The sequence below is a fragment of the Oncorhynchus mykiss genome, chromosome 30 (genome assembly GCF_057628025.1).
Source record: "Oncorhynchus mykiss isolate SJ-2025 chromosome 30, ASM5762802v1, whole genome shotgun sequence".
In the NCBI taxonomy this organism is placed as follows: domain Eukaryota; kingdom Metazoa; phylum Chordata; class Actinopteri; order Salmoniformes; family Salmonidae; genus Oncorhynchus; species Oncorhynchus mykiss.
The window spans coordinates 9793898-9816002 of record NC_143051.1 but is presented as its reverse complement, the minus strand read 5'-3'; the positions used below and the strand labels follow the sequence as shown (position 1 = coordinate 9816002).

Genomic DNA, 22105 nt, shown 5'->3' with positions numbered 1-22105 from the left:
ACTGAGCTGTGTGCCAGTAGTTAAAACAGACACCTCTGGTAACATGTCTTGTTGGGTTTGCATGGGGGACTGAGCTGTGTGCCAGTAGTTAAAACAGACACCTCTGGTAACATGTCTTGTTGGGTTTGCATGGGGGACTGAGCTGTGTGCCAGTAGTTAAAACAGACACCTCTGGTAACATGTCTTGTTGGGTTTGCATGGGGGACTGAGCTGTGTGCCAGTAGTTTAAACAGACACCTCTGGTAACATGTCTTGTTGGGTTTGCATGGAGGACTGAGCTGTGTGTCAGTAGTTTAAACAGACACCTCTGGTAACATGTCTTGATGGGGGACTGAGCTGTGTGCCAGTAGTTTAAACAGACACCTCTGGTAACATGTCTTGTTGGGTTTGCATGGAGGACTGAGCTGTGTGCCAGTAGTTTAAACAGACACCTCTGGTAACATGTCTTGTTGGGTTTGCATGGAGGACTGAGCTGTGTGCCAGTAGTTAAAACAGACACCTCTGGTAACATGTCTTGTTGGGTTTGCATGGAGGACTGAGCTGTGTGCCAGTAGTTTAAACAGACACCTCTGGTAACATGTCTTGTTGGGTTTGCATGGAGGACTGAGCTGTGTGCCAGTAGTTAACAGACACCTCTGGTAACATGTCTTGATGGGGGACTGAGTTGTGTGCCAGTAGTTTAAACAGATACCTCTGGTAACATGTCTTGATGGGGGACTGAGTTATGTGTCAGTAGTTTAAACAGACACCTCTGGTAACATGTCTTGATGGAGGACTGAGTTATGTGTCAGTAGTTTAAACAGACACCTCTGGTAACATGTCTTGTTGGGTTTGCATGGGGGACTGAGTTGTGTGTCAGTAGTTTAAACAGACACCTCTGGTAACATGTCTTGATGGGGGACTGAGTTATGTGTCAGTAGTTTAAACAGACACCTCTGGTAACATGTCTTGATGGGGGACTGAGCTGTGTGCCAGTAGTTTAAACAGACACCTCTGGTAACATGTCTTGATGGAGGACTGAGTTATGTGTCAGTAGTTTAAACAGACACCTCTGGTAACATGTCTTGTTGGGTTTGCATGGAGGACTGAGCTGTGTGTCAGTAGTTTAAACAGACACCTCTGGTAACATGTCTTGTTGGGTTTGCATGGGGGACTGAGTTGTGTGCCAGTAGTTAAAACAGACACCTCTGGTAACATGTCTTGTTGGGTTTGCATGGAGGACTGAGCTGTGTGCCAGTAGTTTAAACAGATACCTCTGGTAACATGTCTTGATGGAGGACTGAGTTGTGTGCCAGTAGTTTAAACAGACACCTCTGGTAACATGTCTTGTTGGGTTTGCATGGAGGACTGAGCTGTGTGCCAGTAGTTTAAACAGACACCTCTGGTAACATGTCTTGTTGGGTTTGCATGGAGGACTGAGCTGTGTGCCAGTAGTTAAAACAGACACCTCTGGTAACATGTCTTGTTGGGTTTGCATGGAGGACTGAGCTGTGTGCCAGTAGTTTAAACAGACACCTCTGGTAACATGTCTTGTTGGGTTTGCATGGAGGACTGAGCTGTGTGCCAGTAGTTAAAACAGACACCTCTGGTAACATGTCTTGTTGGGTTTGCATGGGGGACTGAGCTGTGTGCCAGTAGTTAAAACAGACACCTCTGGTAACATGTCTTGTTGGGTTTGCATGGGGGACTGAGCTGTGTGCCAGTAGTTAAAACAGACACCTCTGGTAACATGTCTTGTTGGGTTTGCATGGGGGACTGAGCTGTGTGTCAGTAGTTAAAACAGACACCTCTGGTAACATGTCTTGTTGGGTTTGCATGGAGGACTGAGCTGTGTGCCAGTAGTTAAAACAGACACCTCTGGTAACATGTCTTGTTGGGTTTGCATGGAGGACTGAGCTGTGTGCCAGTAGTTAAAACAGACACCTCTGGTAACATGTCTTGTTGGGTTTGCATGGGGGACTGAGCTGTGTGTCAGTAGTTTAAACAGACACCTCTGGTAACATGTCTTGTTGGGTTTGCATGGAGGACTGAGCTGTGTGCCAGTAGTTTAAACAGACACCTCTGGTAACATGTCTTGTTGGGTTTGCATGGGGGACTGAGCTGTGTGCCAGTAGTTTAAACAGACACCTCTGGTAACATGTCTTGTTGGGTTTGCATGGAGGACTGAGCTGTGTGTCAGTAGTTTAAACAGACACCTCTGGTAACATGTCTTGATGGGGGACTGAGCTGTGTGCCAGTAGTTAAAACAGATACCTCTGGTAACATGTCTTGTTGGGTTTGCATGGGGGACTGAGCTGTGTGCCAGTAGTTTAAACAGACACCTCTGGTAACATGTCTTGTTGGGTTTGCATGGAGGACTGAGCTGTGTGCCAGTAGTTAAAACAGACACCTCTGGTAACATGTCTTGTTGGGTTTGCATGGAGGACTGAGCTGTGTGCCAGTAGTTAAAACAGACACCTCTGGTAACATGTCTTGTTGGGTTTGCATGGAGGACTGAGCTGTGTGCCAGTAGTTAAAACAGACACCTCTGGTAACATGTCTTGTTGGGTTTGCATGGGGGACTGAGCTGTGTGCCAGTAGTTTAAACAGACACCTCTGGTAACATGTCTTGTTGGGTTTGCATGGGGGACTGAGCTGTGTGCCAGTAGTTTAAACAGACACCTCTGGTAACATGTCTTGATGGAGGACTGAGTTATGTGTCAGTAGTTTAAACAGACACCTCTGGTAACATGTCTTGTTGGGTTTGCATGGAGGACTGAGCTGTGTGCCAGTAGTTAAAACAGACACCTCTGGTAACATGTCTTGTTGGGTTTGCATGGAGGACTGAGCTGTGTGCCAGTAGTTAAAACAGACACCTCTGGTAACATGTCTTGCATGGAGGACTGAGCTGTGTGCCAGTAGTTTAAACAGACACCTCTGGTAACATGTCTTGTTGGGTTTGCATGGAGGACTGAGCTGTGTGCCAGTAGTTTAAACAGACACCTCTGGTAACATGTCTTGTTGGGTATGCATGGAGGACTGAGTTATGTGTCAGTAGTTTAAACAGACACCTCTGGTAACATGTCTTGTTGGGTATGCATGGAGGACTGAGTTATGTGTCAGTAGTTTAAACAGATACCTCTGGTAACATGTCTTGATGGGGGACTGAGTTGTGTGCCAGTAGTTTAAACAGACACCTCTGGTAACATGTCTTGATGGAGGACTGAGCTGTGTGCCAGTAGTTTAAACAGATACCTCTGGTAACATGTCTTGTTGGAGGACTGAGTTATGTGCCAGTAGTTTAAACAGACACCTCTGGTAACATGTCTTGTTGGGGGACTGAGTTATGTGCCAGTAGTTTAAACAGACACCTCTGGTAACATGTCTTGATGGGGGACTGAGTTGTGTGCCAGTAGTTTAAACAGATACCTCTGGTAACATGTCTTGATGGGGGACTGAGTTATGTGTCAGTAGTTTAAACAGACACCTCTGGTAACATGTCTTGATGGAGGACTGAGTTATGTGTCAGTAGTTTAAACAGACACCTCTGGTAACATGTCTTGTTGGGTTTGCATGGGGGACTGAGTTGTGTGTCAGTAGTTTAAACAGACACCTCTGGTAACATGTCTTGATGGGGGACTGAGTTATGTGTCAGTAGTTTAAACAGACACCTCTGGTAACATGTCTTGATGGGGGACTGAGCTGTGTGCCAGTAGTTTAAACAGACACCTCTGGTAACATGTCTTGATGGAGGACTGAGTTATGTGTCAGTAGTTTAAACAGACACCTCTGGTAACATGTCTTGTTGGGTTTGCATGGAGGACTGAGCTGTGTGTCAGTAGTTTAAACAGACACCTCTGGTAACATGTCTTGTTGGGTTTGCATGGGGGACTGAGTTGTGTGCCAGTAGTTAAAACAGACACCTCTGGTAACATGTCTTGATGGAGGACTGAGTTGTGTGCCAGTAGTTTAAACAGACACCTCTGGTAACATGTCTTGTTGGGTTTGCATGGGGGACTGAGCTGTGTGCCAGTAGTTAAAACAGACACCTCTGGTAACATGTCTTGTTGGGTTTGCATGGGGGACTGAGCTGTGTGCCAGTAGTTAAAACAGACACCTCTGGTAACATGTCTTGTTGGGTTTGCATGGGGGACTGAGCTGTGTGTCAGTAGTTAAAACAGACACCTCTGGTAACATGTCTTGTTGGGTTTGCATGGAGGACTGAGCTGTGTGCCAGTAGTTAAAACAGACACCTCTGGTAACATGTCTTGTTGGGTTTGCATGGAGGACTGAGCTGTGTGCCAGTAGTTAAAACAGACACCTCTGGTAACATGTCTTGTTGGGTTTGCATGGGGGACTGAGCTGTGTGTCAGTAGTTTAAACAGACACCTCTGGTAACATGTCTTGTTGGGTTTGCATGGAGGACTGAGCTGTGTGCCAGTAGTTTAAACAGACACCTCTGGTAACATGTCTTGTTGGGTTTGCATGGGGGACTGAGCTGTGTGCCAGTAGTTTAAACAGACACCTCTGGTAACATGTCTTGTTGGGTTTGCATGGAGGACTGAGCTGTGTGCCAGTAGTTAAAACAGACACCTCTGGTAACATGTCTTGTTGGGTTTGCATGGAGGACTGAGCTGTGTGCCAGTAGTTTAAACAGACACCTCTGGTAACATGTCTTGATGGAGGACTGAGTTATGTGCCAGTAGTTTAAACAGACACCTCTGGTAACATGTCTTGATGGGGGACTGAGTTATGTGCCAGTAGTTTAAACAGACACCTCTGGTAACATGTCTTGATGGAGGACTGAGTTATGTGTCAGTAGTTTAAACAGACACCTCTGGTAACATGTCTTGATGGAGGACTGAGTTATGTGTCAGTAGTTTAAACAGACACCTCTGGTAACATGTCTTGATGGAGGACTGAGTTATGTGTCAGTAGTTTAAACAGACACCTCTGGTAACATGTCTTGATGGGGGACTGAGTTATGTGTCAGTAGTTTAAACAGACACCTCTGGTAACATGTCTTGATGGGGGACTGAGTTATGTGTCAGTAGTTTAAACAGACACCTCTGGTAACATGTCTTGTTGGGTTTGCATGGAGGACTGAGTTATGTGTCAGTAGTTTAAACAGACACCTCTGGTAACATGTCTTGTTGGGTTTGCATGGGGGACTGAGCTGTGTGCCAGTAGTTAAAACAGATACCTCTGGTAACATGTCTTGTTGGGTTTGCATGGGGGACTGAGCTGTGTGTCAGTAGTTTAAACAGACACCTCTGGTAACATGTCTTGTTGGGGGACTGAGTTATGTGTCAGTAGTTTAAACAGACACCTCTGGTAACATGTCTTGATGGGGGACTGAGTTATGTGTCAGTAGTTTAAACAGACACCTCTGGTAACATGTCTTGTTGGGGGACTGAGTTATGTGTCAGTAGTTTAAACAGACACCTCTGGTAACATGTCTTGTTGGGGGACTGAGTTATGTGTCAGTAGTTTAAACAGACACCTCTGGTAACATGTCTTGTTGGGGGACTGAGTTATGTGTCAGTAGTTTAAACAGATACCTCTGGTAACATGTCTTGTTGGGGGACTGAGTTATGTGCCAGTAGTTTAAACAGACACCTCTGGTAACATGTCTTGTTGGGGGACTGAGTTATGTGCCAGTAGTTTAAACAGACACCTCTGGTAACATGTCTTGATGGGGGACTGAGTTATGTGTCAGTAGTTTAAACAGACACCTCTGGTAACATGTCTTGATGGAGGACTGAGTTATGTGTCAGTAGTTTAAACAGACACCTCTGGTAACATGTCTTGATGGGGGACTGAGTTATGTGTCAGTAGTTTAAACAGACACCTCTGGTAACATGTCTTGTTGGGTTTGCATGGAGGACTGAGTTATGTGTCAGTAGTTTAAACAGACACCTCTGGTAACATGTCTTGTTGGGTTTGCATGGGGGACTGAGCTGTGTGCCAGTAGTTTAAACAGACACCTCTGGTAACATGTCTTGTTGGGTTTGCATGGGGGACTGAGCTGTGTGCCAGTAGTTTAAACAGACACCTCTGGTAACATGTCTTGCATGGAGGACTGAGCTGTGTGCCAGTAGTTAAAACAGACACCTCTGGTAACATGTCTTGATGGGTTTGCATGGAGGACTGAGCTGTGTGCCAGTAGTTTAAACAGACACCTCTGGTAACATGTCTTGTTGGGTTTGCATGGGGGACTGAGCTGTGTGCCAGTAGTTTAAACAGACACCTCTGGTAACATGTCTTGTTGGGTTTGCATGGAGGACTGAGCTGTGTGCCAGTAGTTTAAACAGACACCTCTGGTAACATGTCTTGTTGGGTTTGCATGGAGGACTGAGCTGTGTGCCAGTAGTTTAAACAGACACCTCTGGTAACATGTCTTGTTGGGTTTGCATGGAGGACTGAGCTGTGTGCCAGTAGTTAAAACAGACACCTCTGGTAACATGTCTTGTTGGGTTTGCATGGGGGACTGAGCTGTGTGTCAGTAGTTAAAACGGACACCTCTGGTAACATGTCTTGTTGGGTTTGCATGGAGGACTGAGCTGTGTGCCAGTAGTTAAAACAGACACCTCTGGTAACATGTCTTGTTGGGTTTGCATGGAGGACTGAGCTGTGTGCCAGTAGTTAAAACAGACACCTCTGGTAACATGTCTTGTTGGGTTTGCATGGGGGACTGAGCTGTGTGTCAGTAGTTTAAACAGACACCTCTGGTAACATGTCTTGTTGGGTTTGCATGGAGGACTGAGCTGTGTGCCAGTAGTTTAAACAGACACCTCTGGTAACATGTCTTGTTGGGTTTGCATGGGGGACTGAGCTGTGTGCCAGTAGTTTAAACAGACACCTCTGGTAACATGTCTTGTTGGGTTTGCATGGAGGACTGAGCTGTGTGTCAGTAGTTTAAACAGACACCTCTGGTAACATGTCTTGATGGAGGACTGAGTTATGTGTCAGTAGTTTAAACAGACACCTCTGGTAACATGTCTTGATGGGGGACTGAGTTATGTGCCAGTAGTTTAAACAGATACCTCTGGTAACATGTCTTGATGGGGGACTGAGTTATGTGCCAGTAGTTTAAACAGATACCTCTGGTAACATGTCTTGATGGAGGACTGAGTTATGTGCCAGTAGTTAAAACAGACACCTCTGGTAACATGTCTTGTTGGGTTTGCATGGGGGACTGAGCTGTGTGTCAGTAGTTTAAACAGACACCTCTGGTAACATGTCTTGTTGGGTTTGCATGGAGGACTGAGCTGTGTGCCAGTAGTTTAAACAGACACCTCTGGTAACATGTCTTGTTGGGTTTGCATGGAGGACTGAGCTGTGTGCCAGTAGTTTAAACAGACACCTCTGGTAACATGTCTTGTTGGGTTTGCATGGGGGACTGAGCTGTGTGCCAGTAGTTAAAACAGACACCTCTGGTAACATGTCTTGTTGGGTTTGCATGGGGGACTGAGCTGTGTGCCAGTAGTTAAAACAGACACCTCTGGTAACATGTCTTGTTGGGTTTGCATGGGGGACTGAGCTGTGTGCCAGTAGTTAAAACAGACACCTCTGGTAACATGTCTTGTTGGGTTTGCATGGAGGACTGAGCTGTGTGTCAGTAGTTTAAACAGACACCTCTGGTAACATGTCTTGTTGGGTTTGCATGGAGGACTGAGCTGTGTGTCAGTAGTTTAAACAGACACCTCTGGTAACATGTCTTGATGGGGGACTGAGCTGTGTGCCAGTAGTTAAAACAGATACCTCTGGTAACATGTCTTGTTGGGTTTGCATGGAGGACTGAGCTGTGTGTCAGTAGTTAAAACAGACACCTCTGGTAACATGTCTTGTTGGGTTTGCATGGGGGACTGAGCTGTGTGCCAGTAGTTTAAACAGACACCTCTGGTAACATGTCTTGATGGGTTTGCATGGAGGACTGAGCTGTGTGCCAGTAGTTTAAACAGACACCTCTGGTAACATGTCTTGTTGGGTTTGCATGGGGGACTGAGCTGTGTGCCAGTAGTTTAAACAGACACCTCTGGTAACATGTCTTGTTGGGTTTGCATGGAGGACTGAGCTGTGTGCCAGTAGTTTAAACAGACACCTCTGGTAACATGTCTTGTTGGGTTTGCATGGAGGACTGAGCTGTGTGCCAGTAGTTAAAACAGACACCTCTGGTAACATGTCTTGTTGGGTTTGCATGGAGGACTGAGCTGTGTGCCAGTAGTTTAAACAGACACCTCTGGTAACATGTCTTGTTGGGTTTGCATGGAGGACTGAGCTGTGTGCCAGTAGTTAACAGACACCTCTGGTAACATGTCTTGATGGGGGACTGAGTTATGTGTCAGTAGTTTAAACAGACACCTCTGGTAACATGTCTTGATGGGGGACTGAGCTGTGTGCCAGTAGTTTAAACAGACACCTCTGGTAACATGTCTTGATGGAGGACTGAGTTATGTGTCAGTAGTTTAAAGAGACACCTCTGGTAACATGTCTTGTTGGGTTTGCATGGGGGACTGAGTTGTGTGTCAGTAGTTTAAACAGACACCTCTGGTAACATGTCTTGATGGGGGACTGAGTTATGTGTCAGTAGTTTAAACAGACACCTCTGGTAACATGTCTTGATGGGGGACTGAGCTGTGTGCCAGTAGTTTAAACAGACACCTCTGGTAACATGTATTGATGGAGGACTGAGTTATGTGTCAGTAGTTTAAACAGACACCTCTGGTAACATGTCTTGTTGGGTTTGCATGGAGGACTGAGCTGTGTGTCAGTAGTTTAAACAGACACCTCTGGTAACATGTCTTGTTGGGTTTGCATGGGGGACTGAGTTGTGTGCCAGTAGTTAAAACAGACACCTCTGGTAACATGTCTTGTTGGGTTTGCATGGAGGACTGAGCTGTGTGCCAGTAGTTTAAACAGATACCTCTGGTAACATGTCTTGATGGAGGACTGAGTTGTGTGCCAGTAGTTTAAACAGACACCTCTGGTAACATGTCTTGTTGGGTTTGCATGGAGGACTGAGCTGTGTGCCAGTAGTTAAAACAGACACCTCTGGTAACATGTCTTGTTGGGTTTGCATGGAGGACTGAGCTGTGTGCCAGTAGTTTAAACAGACACCTCTGGTAACATGTCTTGTTGGGTTTGCATGGAGGACTGAGCTGTGTGCCAGTAGTTAAAACAGACACCTCTGGTAACATGTCTTGTTGGGTTTGCATGGAGGACTGAGCTGTGTGCCAGTAGTTTAAACAGACACCTCTGGTAACATGTCTTGTTGGGTTTGCATGGAGGACTGAGCTGTGTGCCAGTAGTTAAAACAGACACCTCTGGTAACATGTCTTGTTGGGTTTGCATGGGGGACTGAGCTGTGTGCCAGTAGTTAAAACAGACACCTCTGGTAACATGTCTTGTTGGGTTTGCATGGGGGACTGAGCTGTGTGCCAGTAGTTAAAACAGACACCTCTGGTAACATGTCTTGTTGGGTTTGCATGGGGGACTGAGCTGTGTGTCAGTAGTTAAAACAGACACCTCTGGTAACATGTCTTGTTGGGTTTGCATGGAGGACTGAGCTGTGTGCCAGTAGTTAAAACAGACACCTCTGGTAACATGTCTTGTTGGGTTTGCATGGAGGACTGAGCTGTGTGCCAGTAGTTAAAACAGACACCTCTGGTAACATGTCTTGTTGGGTTTGCATGGGGGACTGAGCTGTGTGTCAGTAGTTTAAACAGACACCTCTGGTAACATGTCTTGTTGGGTTTGCATGGAGGACTGAGCTGTGTGCCAGTAGTTTAAACAGACACCTCTGGTAACATGTCTTGTTGGGTTTGCATGGGGGACTGAGCTGTGTGCCAGTAGTTTAAACAGACACCTCTGGTAACATGTCTTGTTGGGTTTGCATGGAGGACTGAGCTGTGTGTCAGTAGTTTAAACAGACACCTCTGGTAACATGTCTTGATGGGGGACTGAGCTGTGTGCCAGTAGTTAAAACAGATACCTCTGGTAACATGTCTTGTTGGGTTTGCATGGAGGACTGAGCTGTGTGCCAGTAGTTTAAACAGACACCTCTGGTAACATGTCTTGTTGGGTTTGCATGGGGGACTGAGCTGTGTGCCAGTAGTTTAAACAGACACCTCTGGTAACATGTCTTGTTGGGTTTGCATGGAGGACTGAGCTGTGTGCCAGTAGTTAAAACAGACACCTCTGGTAACATGTCTTGTTGGGTTTGCATGGAGGACTGAGCTGTGTGCCAGTAGTTAAAACAGACACCTCTGGTAACATGTCTTGTTGGGTTTGCATGGAGGACTGAGCTGTGTGCCAGTAGTTAAAACAGACACCTCTGGTAACATGTCTTGTTGGGTTTGCATGGGGGACTGAGCTGTGTGCCAGTAGTTTAAACAGACACCTCTGGTAACATGTCTTGTTGGGTTTGCATGGGGGACTGAGCTGTGTGCCAGTAGTTTAAACAGACACCTCTGGTAACATGTCTTGATGGAGGACTGAGTTATGTGTCAGTAGTTTAAACAGACACCTCTGGTAACATGTCTTGTTGGGTTTGCATGGAGGACTGAGCTGTGTGCCAGTAGTTAAAACAGACACCTCTGGTAACATGTCTTGTTGGGTTTGCATGGAGGACTGAGCTGTGTGCCAGTAGTTAAAACAGACACCTCTGGTAACATGTCTTGCATGGAGGACTGAGCTGTGTGCCAGTAGTTTAAACAGACACCTCTGGTAACATGTCTTGTTGGGTTTGCATGGAGGACTGAGCTGTGTGCCAGTAGTTTAAACAGACACCTCTGGTAACATGTCTTGTTGGGTATGCATGGAGGACTGAGTTATGTGTCAGTAGTTTAAACAGACACCTCTGGTAACATGTCTTGTTGGGTATGCATGGAGGACTGAGTTATGTGTCAGTAGTTTAAACAGATACCTCTGGTAACATGTCTTGATGGGGGACTGAGTTGTGTGCCAGTAGTTTAAACAGACACCTCTGGTAACATGTCTTGATGGAGGACTGAGCTGTGTGCCAGTAGTTTAAACAGATACCTCTGGTAACATGTCTTGTTGGAGGACTGAGTTATGTGCCAGTAGTTTAAACAGACACCTCTGGTAACATGTCTTGTTGGGGGACTGAGTTATGTGCCAGTAGTTTAAACAGACACCTCTGGTAACATGTCTTGATGGGGGACTGAGTTGTGTGCCAGTAGTTTAAACAGATACCTCTGGTAACATGTCTTGATGGAGGACTGAGTTATGTGTCAGTAGTTTAAACAGACACCTCTGGTAACATGTCTTGTTGGGTTTGCATGGAGGACTGAGCTGTGTGTCAGTAGTTTAAACAGACACCTCTGGTAACATGTCTTGTTGGGTTTGCATGGGGGACTGAGTTGTGTGCCAGTAGTTAAAACAGACACCTCTGGTAACATGTCTTGTTGGGTTTGCATGGAGGACTGAGCTGTGTGCCAGTAGTTTAAACAGATACCTCTGGTAACATGTCTTGATGGAGGACTGAGTTGTGTGCCAGTAGTTTAAACAGACACCTCTGGTAACATGTCTTGATGGAGGACTGAGTTATGTGTCAGTAGTTTAAACAGACACCTCTGGTAACATGTCTTGTTGGGTTTGCATGGAGGACTGAGCTGTGTGCCAGTAGTTTAAACAGATACCTCTGGTAACATGTCTTGATGGAGGACTGAGTTGTGTGCCAGTAGTTTAAACAGACACCTCTGGTAACATGTCTTGATGGAGGACTGAGTTATGTGCCAGTAGTTTAAACAGACACCTCTGGTAACATGTCTTGTTGGAGGACTGAGCTGTGTTTCAGTAGTTTAAACAGACACCTCTGGTAACATGTCTTGTTGGGTTTGCATGGGGGACTGAGCTGTGTGTCAGTAGTTTAAACAGACACCTCTGGTAACATGTCTTGTTGGGTTTGCATGGGGGACTGAGCTGTGTGCCAGTAGTTAAAACAGACACCTCTGGTAACATGTCTTGTTGGGTTTGCATGGGGGACTGAGCTGTGTGTCAGTAGTTAAAACAGACACCTCTGGTAACATGTCTTGTTGGGTTTGCATGGAGGACTGAGCTGTGTGCCAGTAGTTAAAACAGACACCTCTGGTAACATGTCTTGTTGGGTTTGCATGGAGGACTGAGCTGTGTGCCAGTAGTTAAAACAGACACCTCTGGTAACATGTCTTGTTGGGTTTGCATGGGGGACTGAGCTGTGTGTCAGTAGTTTAAACAGACACCTCTGGTAACATGTCTTGTTGGGTTTGCATGGAGGACTGAGCTGTGTGCCAGTAGTTTAAACAGACACCTCTGGTAACATGTCTTGTTGGGTTTGCATGGGGGACTGAGCTGTGTGCCAGTAGTTAAAACAGACACCTCTGGTAACATGTCTTGTTGGGTTTGCATGGGGGACTGAGCTGTGTGCCAGTAGTTAAAACAGACACCTCTGGTAACATGTCTTGTTGGGTTTGCATGGGGGACTGAGCTGTGTGTCAGTAGTTAAAACAGACACCTCTGGTAACATGTCTTGTTGGGTTTGCATGGAGGACTGAGCTGTGTGCCAGTAGTTAAAACAGACACCTCTGGTAACATGTCTTGTTGGGTTTGCATGGAGGACTGAGCTGTGTGCCAGTAGTTAAAACAGACACCTCTGGTAACATGTCTTGTTGGGTTTGCATGGGGGACTGAGCTGTGTGTCAGTAGTTTAAACAGACACCTCTGGTAACATGTCTTGTTGGGTTTGCATGGAGGACTGAGCTGTGTGCCAGTAGTTTAAACAGACACCTCTGGTAACATGTCTTGTTGGGTTTGCATGGGGGACTGAGCTGTGTGCCAGTAGTTTAAACAGACACCTCTGGTAACATGTCTTGTTGGGTTTGCATGGAGGACTGAGCTGTGTGCCAGTAGTTAAAACAGACACCTCTGGTAACATGTCTTGTTGGGTTTGCATGGAGGACTGAGCTGTGTGCCAGTAGTTTAAACAGACACCTCTGGTAACATGTCTTGATGGAGGACTGAGTTATGTGCCAGTAGTTTAAACAGACACCTCTGGTAACATGTCTTGATGGGGGACTGAGTTATGTGCCAGTAGTTTAAACAGACACCTCTGGTAACATGTCTTGATGGAGGACTGAGTTATGTGTCAGTAGTTTAAACAGACACCTCTGGTAACATGTCTTGATGGGGGACTGAGTTATGTGTCAGTAGTTTAAACAGACACCTCTGGTAACATGTCTTGTTGGGGGACTGAGTTATGTGTCAGTAGTTTAAACAGACACCTCTGGTAACATGTCTTGATGGGGGACTGAGTTATGTGTCAGTAGTTTAAACAGACACCTCTGGTAACATGTCTTGTTGGGTTTGCATGGAGGACTGAGTTATGTGTCAGTAGTTTAAACAGACACCTCTGGTAACATGTCTTGTTGGGGGACTGAGTTATGTGTCAGTAGTTTAAACAGACACCTCTGGTAACATGTCTTGTTGGGGGACTGAGTTATGTGTCAGTAGTTTAAACAGACACCTCTGGTAACATGTCTTGATGGGGGACTGAGTTATGTGTCAGTAGTTTAAACAGACACCTCTGGTAACATGTCTTGTTGGGGGACTGAGTTATGTGTCAGTAGTTTAAACAGACACCTCTGGTAACATGTCTTGTTGGGGGACTGAGTTATGTGTCAGTAGTTTAAACAGACACCTCTGGTAACATGTCTTGTTGGGGGACTGAGTTATGTGTCAGTAGTTTAAACAGACACCTCTGGTAACATGTCTTGTTGGGGGACTGAGTTATGTGCCAGTAGTTTAAACAGACACCTCTGGTAACATGTCTTGTTGGGGGACTGAGTTATGTGCCAGTAGTTTAAACAGATACCTCTGGTAACATGTCTTGTTGGGGGACTGAGTTATGTGCCAGTAGTTTAAACAGACACCTCTGGTAACATGTCTTGTTGGGGGACTGAGTTATGTGCCAGTAGTTTAAACAGACACCTCTGGTAACATGTCTTGATGGGGGACTGAGTTATGTGTCAGTAGTTTAAACAGACACCTCTGGTAACATGTCTTGTTGGGTTTGCATGGAGGACTGAGTTATGTGTCAGTAGTTTAAACAGACACCTCTGGTAACATGTCTTGTTGGGTTTGCATGGGGGACTGAGCTGTGTGCCAGTAGTTTAAACAGACACCTCTGGTAACATGTCTTGTTGGGTTTGCATGGGGGACTGAGCTGTGTGCCAGTAGTTTAAACAGACACCTCTGGTAACATGTCTTGTTGGGTTTGCATGGGGGACTGAGCTGTGTGCCAGTAGTTTAAACAGACACCTCTGGTAACATGTCTTGTTGGGTTTGCATGGGGGACTGAGCTGTGTGCCAGTAGTTTAAACAGACACCTCTGGTAACATGTCTTGCATGGAGGACTGAGCTGTGTGCCAGTAGTTAAAACAGACACCTCTGGTAACATGTCTTGTTGGGTTTGCATGGGGGACTGAGCTGTGTGTCAGTAGTTTAAACAGACACCTCTGGTAACATGTCTTGTTGGGGGACTGAGTTATGTGCCAGTAGTTTAAACAGACACCTCTGGTAACATGTCTTGTTGGGTTTGCATGGGGGACTGAGTTGTGTGTCAGTAGTTTAAACAGACACCTCTGGTAACATGTCTTGTTGGGTTTGCATGGGGGACTGAGCTGTGTGTCAGTAGTTTAAACAGACACCTCTGGTAACATGTCTTGATGGGGGACTGAGTTATGTGCCAGTAGTTTAAACAGACACCTCTGGTAACATGTCTTGATGGGGGACTGAGTTATGTGTCAGTAGTTTAAACAGACACCTCTGGTAACATGTCTTGTTGGGTATACATGGAGGACTGAGTTATGTGCCAGTAGTTTTAAGAATGTTTGCACTTGATAACAAACAAAACCAAAAGTTTGTCTACCTTCTGAAGGAAAACACGTTGGAAAATTGAAAGCTATATTTTCTGGAGAAGACCTGTTTTTGAACAATGTGCCATGCTGCCTTGTTGACCATGTGACCGGGCAGCACAGATTACTGATGGATTTGATCAGGCCGCTCCTCTTCACCGGTTCACACCGGTTCAGCCTAATCAAACTTGCTCAATCACGACAGAGATGAACATGACTGTAAATGTTGTCTCTTATTGTGAAAATATAATTTTTCAAGCGATCAATAAATGAAATGTTTATCAGTGTTTACTAGTTATCTATTTATTTTTTTATTGATCACTTATTTTCACTTCTTTCCCGTTCCCAGCAGCCTCAGCAGCCCCAGGTGAAGGCCCAGCCGCCCCAGCGGCCCCCTCCTCCTGCCTTCACCCCCCAGGCCGCCTCCGCACCTGGTAACCCTCCAGACAACCAGCCTCAACCAGGAAACCCCCCACCCATGGCCCCTCCCTCACAGGCACAGGGACCGCCTTACCCCACCTACCAGGGATACCCAGGGTGAATCAATCAATACCTTTATTGTCCCAGTCGGCAGACTGTGTGAGAGTTGCACAACTGTTATCCGTCCGTTGTTCTAGTCACACTTCCATTGCTGTTCTCTCTCCCTCCCCCTCTTCTAACTATCCCTCCCCCCTATCTCCTAACTCTCTCTCTGTCTCTCCTAACTCTCTCTCTGTCTCTCCTAACTCTCTCTCTGTCTCTCTCCTAACTCTCTCTCTCTCTCCTAACTCTCTCTCTGTCTCTCTCCTAACTCTCTCTCTGTCTCTCTCCTAACTCTCTCTCTGTCTCTCTCCTAACTCTCTCTCTGTCTCTCTCCTAACTCTCTCTCTGTCTCTCTCCTAACTCTCTCTCTGTCTCTCTCCTAACTCTCTCTCTGTCTCTCTCCTAACTCTCTCTCTGTCTCTCTCCTAACTCTCTCTCTGTCTCTCTCCTAACTCTCTCTCTGTCTCTCTCCTAACTCTCTCTCTGTCTCTCTCCTAACTCTCTCTCTCTCTCTCCTAACTCTCTCTCTGTCTCTCTCCTAACTCTCTCTCTGTCTCTCTCCTAACTCTCTCTCTGTCTCTCTCCTAACTCTCTCGCTGTCTCTCTCCTAACTCTCTCTCTGTCTCTCTCCTAACTCTCTCTCTGTCTCTCTCCTAACTCTCTCTCTGTCTCTCTCCTAACTCTCTCTCTGTCTCTCTCCTAACTCTCTCTCTGTCTCTCTCCTAACTCTCTCGCTGTCTCTCTCCTAACTCTCTCGCTGTCTCTCTCCTAACTCTCTCCTAACTCTCTCGCTGTCTCTCTCCTAACTCTCTCGCTGTCTCTCTCCTAACTCTCTCGCTGTCTCTCTCCTAACTCTCTCGCTGTCTCTCTCCTAACTCTCTCGCTGTCTCTCTCCTAACTCTCTCGCTGTCTCTCTCCTAACTCTCTCTCTGTCTCTCTCCTAACTCTCTGTCTCTCTCCTAACTCTCTCTCTCTCTCTCTTAACTCTCTCTCTGTCTCTCTCCTAACTCTCTCTCTGTCTCTCTCCTAACTCTCTCTCTCTCTCTCCTAACTCTCTCTCTGTCTCTCTCCTAACTCTCTCTCTGTCTCTCTCCTAACTCTCTCTCTGTCTCTCTCCTAACTCTCTCTCTTCTAACTATCCCTCCCCCTCTCTCCTAACTCTCTGTCTCTTCTAACTATCCCTCCCCCTCTCTCTCCTAACTCTGTCTCTTCTAACTATCCCTCCCCCTCTCTCTCCTAACTCTCTCTCTTCTAACTATCCCTCCCCCTCTCTCTCCTAACTCTCTGTCTCTCCTAACTCTCTGTCTCTCCTAACTCTCTGTCTCTCCTAACTCTCTGTCTCTCCTAACTCTCTGTCTCTCCTAACTCTCTCTCCTAACTCTCGCTCCTAACTCTGTCTCTGTATCTCCAGGTATGCCTACCAGATGCCTATGGGTTATAACTCTCTCTCTGCCTCTGTATCTCCAGGTATGCCTACCAGATGCCCATGGGTTATAACCCGTATGCAGCGTACGGCCAGTACAACATGCCCCCCGCTATGCAGCCTAACATGCAGCCCTACGTCCCCTATCAGCAGGCCCCAGCACCCGGACAGGGGGGCTTCCCCGGGACCCCCCCCACACAGCAACACCCCTACACCTACCAACAGCAGCCCCAGCACCCACCACATCAACCATACTACCCACAACAATAACTACTGTGTAAACTCTATCATTCCCTCTCTTCCCACTTTTCAGCCCTTCTACCCCTCCCCTCTGCTATCCATCCTCCAACTGACAGCAGAAACCTTGATTCTAACCTCTGCAATAAATTCTCGCTCTCTCCCTCCCCTCCTTCCCTCCTTCCCTCCCTACTCTACCCTTACTCTATCCCACCACCCTTGTTTAATTCGTTTTTCATATAATTTTTCTAATTATTGCGTTGATTCTTTATTTAATTCCTAACTTCTCGTCCTGATCTAACTGACTTCCTGGTTTTGGGCTGGGCCTCTTTTTAGAACACAAAAAAAAACAAAAACAAACACAACATTTTATTGTCACATCCACCAGACATGTGGAGGTCGTAGTAGTACGACACCCCTGACATGTGGAGGTCGTAGTAGTACGACACCCCTGACATGTGGAGGTCGTAGTAGTACGACACCCCTGACATGTGGAGGTCGTAGTAGTACGACACCCCTGACATGTGGAGGTCGTAGTAGTACGACACCCCTGACATGTGGAGGTCGTAGTAGTACGACACCCCTGACATGTAGAGGTCGTAGTAGTACGACACCCCTGACATGTGGAGGTCGTAGTAGTACGACACCCCTGACATGTGGAGGTCGTAGTAGTACGACACCCCTGACATGTGGAGGTCGTAGTAGTACGACACCCCTGACATGTGGAGGTCGTAGTAGTACGACACCCCTGACATGTAGAGGTCGTAGTAGTACGACACCCCTGACATGTGGAGGTCGTAGTAGTACGACACCCCTGACATGTGGAGGTCGTAGTAGTACGACACCCCTGACATGTGGAGGTCGTAGTAGTACGACACCCCTGACATGTAGAGGTCGTAGTAGTACGACACCCCTGACATGTGGAGGTCGTAGTAGTACGACACCCCTGACATGTGGAGGTCGTAGTAGTACGACACCCCTGACATGTGGAGGTCGTAGTAGTACGACACCCCTGACATGTAGAGGTCGTAGTAGTACGACACCCCTGACATGTGGAGGTCGTAGTAGTACGACACCCCTGACATGTGGAGGTCGTAGTAGTACGACACCCCTGACATGTGGAGGTCGTAGTAGTACGACACCCCTGACATGTAGAGGTCGTAGTAGTACGACACCCCTGACATGTAGAGGTCGTAGTAGTACGACACCCCTGACATGTAGAGGTCGTAGTAGTACGACACCCCTGACATGTAGAGGTCGTAGTAGGACGACACCCCTGACATGTGGAGGTCGTAGTAGTACGACACCCCTGACATGTAGAGGTCGTAGTAGGACGACACCCCTGACATGTAGAGGTCGTAGTAGGACGACACCCCTGACATGTAGAGGTCGTAGTAGGACGACACCCCTGACATGTGGAGGTCGTAGTAGTACGACACCCCTGACATGTGGAGGTCGTAGTAGTACGACACCCCTGACATGTGGAGGTCGTAGGAGTACGACACCCCTGACATATGGAGGTCGTAAAGGAAGGAAGTGCCTTGTTCAAGGATACATCAACAGATTTTTCACCGCTAGCTTCCGCTTCCTGGCCCAACTCTCTGAGGAGCCTCACTGCATTCGGGGATGAGGGGGCGTAGTCTATAGGTGTGATTCCTTATTTGGGAGCGGGTGGATGGTCCCGTGCAATGTCACCGGTTGAGGGGACCGGAGGACCGACGGTCGTGTCCAGGAGTGCAAATGTACGACTTGAACAAATGTTCCTTGTCTGTATATCAAACTGTTTTGCTACTGAATATTGACCCAGCTCTGATCAGCGAGATCATTTCCTGGCGCTTCTATTACAACTATATCTATATCCTATTTTTTCTAATGAATAATACTGATGTACTGATCCAATGAAAACGGCCTGTAGGTTTCCTCATGTAGCTGAGGACCGTTGGAGATGCGTTCTCTCCTATAATCAGAGTACGGCTGGAGATGTTTTTCTGGGATAAAGATTATTACATACAGGGCCTTCAGAAAGTATTCACACCCCTTGACTTTTTCCTACTTTTGTTGTTACAGCCTGAATTTAAAATGGATTATATTTAGATTTTCTTTGGTCACTGGCCCGAAGTGGAATCATGTCTTTTTTTTTAAATGCATTAAAATGCAAATTAATTAAAAGTGAAAAGTTGAAATGTATATTGAGTCAGTATGTATTCAAACCTGTTATTTCAAGCTTAAATAAGCTGCATGGAATCAATCTGTGTGCAGTAAGTGTTTTAACAGGATTGTTGAATGACTACCTCATCTCTGTACCCCAAACAGGTAAAGTCCCTCAGTCGAGCAGTGAATTTCAAACACTGATTCAACCACAAAGACTAAGGAAGTTTTGCAATGCTATTGGTAGATGGGTAAAAAGCAGACATTGAGCATGGTGAAGTTATTAATTACACTTTGGATGTTGTGTCAATGAACCCAGTCACTACAAAGATTACAGGTGTCCTTTCTAACTCAGTTGCTAGAGAGGAAGGAAACTGCTCATGGATTTCACCATGAGGCCAATGGTGAATTCAAAGTGTTATGTTTGGGGCAAATCCAATACATAACATTACTGAGAACCACTATCCATATTTGGAAGCAGAGGGGTGGCTGCATCATCTTATGGGTATGCATGTAATCATTAAGGAAGTGTGGGGGGGGGGGGTTCAGGATAAATACATTAACAGAATGGATCTAAGCACAGGCAAAATCCTAGAGAAAAACCTGGTTCAGTCTGCTTTCCACCAGACACTGGGAGGTGAATTCACCTTTCAGCAGGACAATATCCTAAAACATAATAACAACTCTACACTGGAGTTGCTTACCAAGAAGACAGTGAATGTTCTTGAGTGGCCGAGTTACAGTTTTGACATGAATCTAAATGAAAACCTATGGCAAGACCTGAAAATGGTTGTCTATCATTGCTCAATAACTAATTTGACAGAGCTTGAATCATTTTTAAATGAATAATGGTCAAATGTTGCCCAATCTAAGTGTGGAAGTGCTTAGACTTACCCAGAAAGACTCACTGCTGTAGTCACTGCCGAAGGCGCTTATACAAACTATTGACTCGTGTGTGTGAATACGTATGTAAAATTAGATATTTCTGTATTTCATTTTCAATAAAATTAGCCAAAATGTCTAAAAACATGTTTTCACGTTGTCATTATGGGGTATTGTGATGTCATTATGGGGTATTGTGATGTCATTATGGGGTATTGTGATGTCATTATGGGGTATTGTGATGTCATTACGGGGTATTGTGATGTCATTACGGGGTATTGGGTGAGAGGAAAAATCCATGTGATCCATTTTGAATTCAGGCTGATAAACAAAATGTGGAATAAGTCAAGAGCTGTGAATACTTAGTGAAGACTCTGTATACTATATTATATTATATATGTATGTGGTTAACCAAACAACAGACTGTTTCTCTTTCTCTCTGTGGTTCTAATGTGATTAAACACCTCTGGATACCATACCAGACACCCGTGTGCAGTTTGCTGAGTCTACTTTATTCAGGAACATTGTCTTTGATCTTCAGAACCATAGACTTGTACATTTATATACCATTTATACTTCATTGTCCAGTCTGCTGAAAGCTACTGATGTAGTTAAAGGAAGTAGCCAGGAGAGGGCAGGCATGGCCCCGAGAGCAGTGCATCTAGCAAGACGGTTGGAACTGCCACCAACCTGAGATAAAGGGACAGATACAGCACTCTCGTACTCTTTCAGTTAGTTCACCAACTCATAGACGTAGTAGAACAAAACTGACGACTTGAAAATGGAGATGGTGCTGCGCTCAGACACGCCATAATGGGACCGGTACAATGATGCGATGTCTATCTAAGGTTTACAAGGTTATTCACCTGTCTCACTTATTTCTTCACGCGCACGCACGCACACACACACACACACAGAGCGAGTTATTTAATTTAAATATACCACCAATCACACACCTAATCTCCTGAGCTCCGGGCGTCTCCAGGTAAGTTATTATGCAAATGAAATCCTCTGAGGTCATCATCTCATCCAATCACAATTTCCCGCTGGTGATTTCCAACAGACAACCTCTCCAGATATATTTTGTGTGCGTGCATTGACATAAACCTAGAAAATGTGTACGTGTGTGAGTCTGACAGATTGGCGCCCAGTGTGAGGTCGGCTCAGAATGACTCTGCGTCTCTCCTCTCTCCATATCTCTCTCCTCTCTCTCTCCCATCTCGCCATCTCTCCCCTCTCCCTCTCTCTCCTCTCTCTCCCTCCATCTCCCTCTCCTCTCTCTCTCCCTCTCTCTCCTCATCTCTCTCCATCTCTCTCAGACAGGACAGTTAAGTGAAGAACAGTTTCAGTGTGTTGATCTCAGGTGTCCACACATCACCAGCCATCTATTGGAGCACAATGTCTCGCTACAGGAGAGGAACTTTTAACCGCACTGAGAAAGGAGAGAGAGAACAAACGGATGATTAATATCCCAGCATGCCATAATGACGGAGCTTCTCACTGTCACACAGATATGATATACTACTGGAAGGTAGAGCTACACACAACAGGAGGCTGGTGGCACGTTCATTTGGGAGGACGGGCTCATGGTAACGGCTGGAGCGTAACAGGTGGAATGGTATCAAATATGTCAAACACTTGGTTTCTATGGTTTCCAGGTGTTTGATATCATTCCATTCGCTCCGTCCCAGTCATTATTATGAGCCGTCCTCCCCTCAGCAGCCTCCACTGGTGCACATACACACACACACACAAACTCTCTTGACTTGGGACACGCCCCCTATGATCTCATTTCCTGCCTCAGAATAACCAATCAATAAATGGATCCAAAAAAAAGGTGATTGAAACCTAAAGACTTGTGTTAGCTCCCGACGCACACGCCCAGGCTATAGCTCTGACTCACACACTGATACACACGCCCAGACTATAGCTCTGACTCACACACTGATACACACGCCCAGACTATAGCTCTGACTCACACACTGACTCACACACGCCC

The 22105-nt window shown here is 46.1% G+C and overlaps 1 protein-coding gene across 5 annotated transcripts in view; it reads left to right on the top strand.

The window, feature by feature from the left end:
- The window catches only part of LOC110487897 (programmed cell death 6-interacting protein), a 52923-nt gene extending 32334 nt beyond the window's left edge, over positions 1 to 20589 (top strand). For 2 of the 5 annotated variants that reach the window (XM_036971817.2, XM_036971814.2), the window contains exons 17-18: positions 15244 to 15431; positions 16884 to 20589. In XM_036971817.2, coding sequence (XP_036827712.1) covers positions 15244 to 15431; positions 16884 to 17109 — 414 coding nt within the window. In that variant the 3' untranslated portion in view covers positions 17110 to 20589. The remainder of the gene's footprint in view (positions 1 to 15243; positions 15432 to 16883) is intronic. The other 3 variants (XM_090227480.1, XM_036971815.2, XM_036971816.2) reach the window with 2 other exon arrangements.
- Positions 20590 to 22105: the final 1516 nt, after the last annotated feature.